At 32.9% G+C, this 6,834-nt stretch overlaps 1 protein-coding gene across 11 annotated transcripts in view; it reads left to right on the top strand.

Annotated features, from left to right (window-relative positions):
- Window positions 1,531-6,834, top strand: part of LOC107625882 (protein SMG7-like) — a 7,483-nt gene continuing 2,179 nt past the window's right edge. For 2 of the 11 annotated variants that reach the window (XR_002357929.1, XR_002357927.1), the window contains exons 1-6: window positions 1,537-1,888; window positions 2,489-3,754; window positions 4,191-4,284; window positions 5,705-5,829; window positions 5,920-5,991; window positions 6,127-6,531. Coding sequence is in view for 3 of the 11 variants with exons in the window: in XM_016328610.2 (XP_016184096.1) it covers window positions 6,409-6,531 (123 nt within the window). In the remaining 8 variants the exon portion in view is untranslated. The other 9 variants (XR_002357930.1, XR_002357928.1, XR_002357931.1 and 6 more) reach the window with 9 other exon arrangements.

Raw genomic sequence — 6,834 nt, 5'->3', positions numbered from 1 at the left:
GTCGAAGAGGATAAATGAAAGGTCTTACTTGAACTGGCGGCGAAGGGGAGGAGAAGAGTAGCAGCGAACCAAATACCAGAGAGGAAGAGATGCAATTACACTATAACAGATAGTTAGAAAGGTAGAGAAAATTGTAGTCGCAGAGCTAGAGAGCCAGAGAGGGGTGGAGGGTGGCGGACGATTTTGTCTCTGGCAACGACAGTTCCCCTCGGACTAGGTGTCAGGCACGTGATGACAGTTCTGCGGTGACCTTGAGAGTTAAATGTGTAAGCAGTGAGAGGGAGAGGATGGCGTACGGTGGTGAGAGTGGACGTGGGTGACAGAGAGAAGAAGAAGGAAAGAATATGAGAGAAGGAGAACGACGACACAGAGAAGAGAGGGTTAGAGGTAGGGTTTTTTGAGAACATATATATATATATAGGGGATATTTTAGTCATTTTGTATAATAAGGATATTGTAGTTATTTTATATAAAAAAACACTAATTTAAATCGGTATAAAATTTGGTTCACCTAATTTTTTATTGAATCAATTTATCCGGTTTATGACAAAAATAATATGATTTAACTGATTATGTGTGTGGCAATTTGATTGGTTGAAATAAAATAATTTTTAGAAAAGTTATTTTGAACAACTTTATGTGAGCTCTATTAATTAATCACTTAAATGAAGTAAAATGTTAAAGGTTAGAAATATAATTATTCATGTGTCTATTTTTATCAGTTTAAATTTTTAGAAGAAATAGTTTCATAATATAGTATTAGAACTTTTTATGACCTAAAGATTTAGACACTACAAGATTCTTATTAATTGGTGGAGGTTTTTCAAAACCTCCCCAACATCATCTATTTGTGACAATTTATAAAACTCCCAAAAATAAAAATTCCAACATTTATATAGTTAAAACACCCACACATTTAAAGGCCCAAACAAATACTCAAAAGCCCATACTAAAAATACAAACTAGGGCTTGCTTCGAGTGAGATGGAGAGTGAGCAAGACCTAATCGAAACCTTAATTTATAGCCGTCGACGTGCCATCGCTGCCGCCATTGCCACCATCACCGCTACAGTTATTCATCTCCTTGCTATTGGCGTCAATGCCACCACGTGCTTTGACAATTTCTTTTCTCATTGTCTCTTCTGTCGATGCATCTCCTCAAGTTGTAATACGGTAACTTTTGAGTTCTTCTACATTTTTTTGTGTATTTCTATAAAAACTTTTTTTATTGTTATTTTGTGATCTCTTTTACGTTAATTTAGTTTGATAGATTACTTCTCTTATTTTAAATTTCACTTGTTACTTTTACGATTATTAATTTAATTTTTTAAAAAAAATAGTATCATGGCACTATATATTACTGCATGCACCTAAACTATATATTATTATAAGTTACATAATATCAAAACATGTACAGAGCATTTTTTTTTGTTTTTTCGAAACTCAATGACTTTAAGGGGCAACCAAAATTAATTTATGGTTTTAGTTATACGAGGGGACACCCTTAAGGTGATTTAAAAGGACATGAATTAAGTAACAAATATATCAATTCTGAAATTTTAAGCCTTTATAAAACTTCATGCATGGTATATCATACATTTGCATTTCCAAAACAAAAAGAAGACACATGGCTAGAAATGGTGGTGTGACCTATAAACAAATAACACGTTTTTTCATTATTATTGTTGGATTTGTTATTTGTGCTATCATTGTTGAATCGTATGACAATATTCCAAAATACTATTATGGTCTTAGAAAAAAGGAATATATGCTGGAAGTTTGTCTTCAAAGATGCAAGAGCCGCTATAGAAATAATCCGAAAAAGAAGAAGGATTGCATTAAGAGATGCAATGCTAGGTATGGTCCTCGGGTGGAAAGTTATAACAATGGTAAGTATTTAAATTTTAAATTATTATATTATATTAATTATCTAATATTCATATTTGGTTATATGAAAAATTTTCCACTCATTGGTGAGTGTTAACTGATCAAAGATACAAATTATATAGGATATTCAACTATATGATACAAAATAAAAATTAAAACAAAATCATGGTACTTTATTTAAGTCGTTTATCATAATATTTATGAGTTCAAATAGGAAGTTAATATTTTTCAACTGACATATGAAATAAATATTTGGGTTAATTGAGATTTACTCCCAGAATCGTAGATTATGTGATCTTTAGCCCTTAATCTTTAAAAATTTAAATGTTAATTTGCGCATTTTTAAAGTTTAAGGGCTAAAGTTGCATGTGACCCAATAATAATGTTCAAGAGGAAAAGTGCAACTAATCCAAAATATTTCAATAGTTTAATTTATTTTTAATTTTACTTTGTGTTCCATTTTGGTTTCCGTGTTATATATATACTTTGAGCTTGAAGTATAGTACTCTATAGTCTATATATACTAACACTATTGTTATGTGAGAGAGAATTTTTTTCAAATAGTCATGCTAAAAAAACCCTAACAATTTTTTTCTCTGCAGGCATGTAAGAATTAGAATTTAAATAAATCTTTAATTTCAATACATAAAAGAAGATTTGAGCACCTCATCGATCAGACCAGAAAATGATTCACATTGCAATACCGGATGTTTAAATTACTTTCTTATTATTTCAGTTATCCTTTAGGTTTAATAGTTAAATTGTGATATAAGGCAATAGTAGCCATTAGACTACAATCAAACGTAATAAAAAATTGTGAAGTGACGAAATTTCTTTTACATGCTCATCCAATTTAAAATTTATTTAGATGAATAATCACAAATGAAGAAATATCGCACATTGATCAAATTCGAAAGCGATTCACGAAGTTGATTTTTTTAATGCATAATATTTGTTCAAAATTTTTGCGACCATCCGAATTTCGTAGCTTCCGAGATGATGGGGCTTCTTTCACCAAGTTGATTAGAGACCGAGAGACAATTTATAAAGACATTCTAATACTTAAGATTTATTTGAATGAATAAATAATTTTTAACCATCTCTTTTCTTTGTCGTTGCTTTCCTATTTTTAGATTTTCTCTCTCTCCTTTCTATCACCTTTTACACTCTCATCGCTGTATGCCACCCCCTTTCATTGCCTACACGTCTAACTCTCAAGGTAATCGTAAAATAGTCGTCGCGCACCTGACACCCAACTCGAGGGGAATCGTCGTCGTCGAAGGCAGAGTCGTCCGCCACCTTTCTCTCCTCTCTTGCTCTCTGATTTTGCAACTACAACTTTCTTTACTTTTCTAACTATCTGCGACAATGTGACTGCATCTCTTCCTCTCTAGTCTCTAGCCACTACAAAAAAAGAGGCATAAAATGGCAGCAACATAATGGAAGTTCTACAAAACCGCCGATATATTCATAAATTGAGGCAGTTTATGCGGCTACCGTAATTCACTGGTAGGAAACAGCGGTTTTTTGGTGCTTTTGGCGGTTTTAAACGCCATTACCTGCTCCTGCTCCTGCTTCACTGATATAAAAAGTAAAAACTCTTCTATTTCATTAATAAACGTTGTCTATTTGATCGAGCCTCCATCCCAATGTGAGAAACCAAGAAGTTCCTCCATCGCAACATGAGATCTGCAATCTCATCCACGAGGCTCTCCTCTGGCGGCAAGCTCCTCCATCAACGCTTTTCTTCCAGCTGCGATCTCCTCCATCAGCGTTTTACTTCAATTGATGGATCTGCTGTGTGATTTTTTCTGCTCCACCGTGTTGTCCTCTGTGAATCTTCTCCGTCTCCATCTTCGTTGAATTAGGTTTATATACAAATCGACATTCTCTTTTTTTAATTACTCATATTTTGTTTTGCAAATTGTTACTACTTCTATTTCTGTAATTTTAGGTTTTGATTTTCTTCCTTGTTAGCAGAAATTGGGGGTAAAGTCTTCATGTAATTTCTTCGATTTTTTCTTACATGCGTGTATACAAATTTGTATTCTCTTCGCGGTTTTGATTTGTAAATATGCTTTCGGTTGGTGCTTTACTGATTTGCATAGCACGTATTTGATGAATTGCTTGAATGCTTATTTTTTTGTCTATGCATTTATTCAATCATTGTTGTATGTGACATATCTCTTTTGCAGACAAATTAACAAATTCTTTTATTAGCTTGAAACTTGTTTTTGTGCTTTGTTAAGTTATTTGCTTTAGAGAACAATGAAGTTGTTAACAATGAGGTTGTTTTCTGTGTAGATGATGAAGATAAATTGATTTGGAACTATTTAAAAGATGGAAGCTACCTAAATAAGAACCACTTGAAGATAGACATCATCTTTTCGTTCATCTAGTGAGTATTAATATGCTGAACTTAAATAGTGTTTGCGACCTTGAAATAATTAGTTTAAATTTTTTGATATTTATTGTTGTGAGATTCTTTTTGTTAGTATATAGACGATCTGTAAAGAATTTTGCAAATATTTATTTATTGTGATGCAATTTATCCTATAATTTTAGTAAGTAAACTAATACCAAATTTATCTAAGTTTCTGTTAATAGAAAAAGCTGAATAAAGTTGCTAGTAATAAGGCCGAATTTATGTTGTTATACATGTGCAGTTTACTGGATAGGATTGGAAAGAAACAAATGCTTCTCTTTTGTGTTGCCCCTTGTGCTCTTGTCTGCTCGTTAAAAAGTACCCATTTAAAAAGAAGTCACTTTTAGATAATTGAGTTATTCACCATGTTTCCACAATTAAGAGTTTAAGACTATATATGGTACTTTCCTAGCTCACTGATGGTGGTTTCAATTTGCATTGTTGGTCCATGTTTAGACATTTTTATAGGACCGGAGGAAGTTGAAAACTGCAAGTAAAAATAATTGTTAAAATAAAATTGTTAAATAAAGTACAAGAAAGATGAGTTTGATTTTGATTGTACAAGAAATTGTTAAAATTTTAAGGTTAGGTGGAAGTAATGAAGAAGGGGTTATTCAGTTTCAACAAGTAATATAAGTTGCACAAGATAAATGATGCATATATAAATATTTTACAATTTTCAAATCATGTAGGAATTTGATCACTATGGACATTTAATTATGTGCTGGCTGGTAATAAACTTTGTAAGGGTTGTTTATCACTATTGCACACTTTGTTAGTAGCGGTGACAATGAACCATCCAGAAGCAGAACCATGTGCAGGATTCACGGCCGGTAAATTAAAAAAAAAATATTGAGAGTCTTAATTTATTTTCTAATTGTTTTTTAAATTTTACCATTAAAAAATTTTTGAACTTTTGTTTATCTTTTTAATATTTTGAGAGTGCTGTTAGGAATCATTTTGAGGAGGCATGGTGTTGGTGTTTGAATATGGAAGAGAAGAGAAGATGAAAAAATGAATAATTGAATGAAGGAGAAAACAGAGTCAAATATAAGAGGGAGAAAGAAAAAAGAAAGTGTATTCTAAAATTCTAAATCAAGTTGTGGTAGCTAGTTTTAGTTTACCAAAAACATGACTATCACGTTACTTCCATGGTTCCATGGCTTTCTTGCTAGTGCTCACTTAGTGTGGTTTTTTCATCCCTTGTGTTACAGGTATATAAAAAAATACTTTTATGTATATTTCACTTGATTGATTTCATGTTAAAGCTAGCATTAGATGTATTTCTTTTTTAACTTTCTTGAAGCTGTATCTTTTAATTTTGAATCAGCTAATAGATGTTATTTTTCTCTTTATTTTTGCTGTAATTATTGAATACCACTACAAAAAAAAGGGCACAAAATGGCAGCAACATAATGGCGGTTCTATATTATTGAACTGTATGGACTTGTCATTCAACAAAGGTTTAAAAGGTCCTCTGTCTCCAGAGATAGGAGACTTAAGCAATCTGAATATTCTGTAAGATTCCTTAAGAAACAAGATCCATTTTCCTTATATTCACAAAAAAAAAAAAGCATACTAATACTTTCTTTCCTTAATTTGTGTCAGCATCTTGGCTGGTTGTAGCTTCAGTGGCAGCATTCCAGATGCATTGGGAAATCTTTCACAGCTATCCTTCTTGTAAGAACTCATGAGAAGCACAAAGAAGTGCTGATGCGGCAATTATAGATGGCTTGAATTCCAAAAGCTTTATCTTTGCATTAACATAGCATAAGAAGCAATCACTATTATTCATTATTATTTGGTTTTCTGCAGGTTTGTTCATTGGTATTGACGATCCATATGAACCAGCAAGTAGTTATGAAGTATGTATTTCAGTATTTATATGTAGTTGTTATGTTGTGTGTATACCTGGTATCTTTGAAGGAGAAAAATACTAATTAGCTGAGAAAGCACTTCGAATGCACTTAGTCCTTTTTCATTCTCTGCACCAGCAAATTCTAGATTTGCCTTTAAGAATATTGATGTCATAGCTGTGGTATCCATGACAAAACAATTAAGGAGAATCCATAAGGCACTGAAATTACTTGGGTGATCATGCTTGTTTACAAAGGACTGTATGGCGAAGATGACTCAGTGAAGCAAGAGTTTGCAGCAGCTTCTAGTTACTATTTACAAGCTAATTCTCTATGGCCTTCTAGTGGAAATCCCCATCATCAGGTACTTTGTGGCATTCTTCAACTGTTTGTGCCTCTGATTTATTTTTGGTAGATTAACATCTCATATGCGAAGTGTGCCTTATAGGTATTGTATGCCATTTTTGAGACTTAAGCAATTCACATGCAGAGGCCATTTGTGGAGTTGAACGCCAGTTTTTATGCCAGTTTGGGCGTTCAACTCCATCTTTTGATCCTTTTCTGGCGCTGGACGCCAGAATTGGGCAGAGAACTGGCGTTGAACTCTAGTTTACGTCGTCTATCCTTGTGCAAAGTATGGACTATTATATATTGCTGGAAAGCCCTG

The sequence above is a fragment of the Arachis ipaensis genome, chromosome B02, assembly GCF_000816755.2.
Source record: "Arachis ipaensis cultivar K30076 chromosome B02, Araip1.1, whole genome shotgun sequence".
NCBI lineage: Eukaryota > Viridiplantae > Streptophyta > Magnoliopsida > Fabales > Fabaceae > Arachis > Arachis ipaensis.
This window is presented reverse-complemented; position numbering and strand designations above follow the sequence as displayed.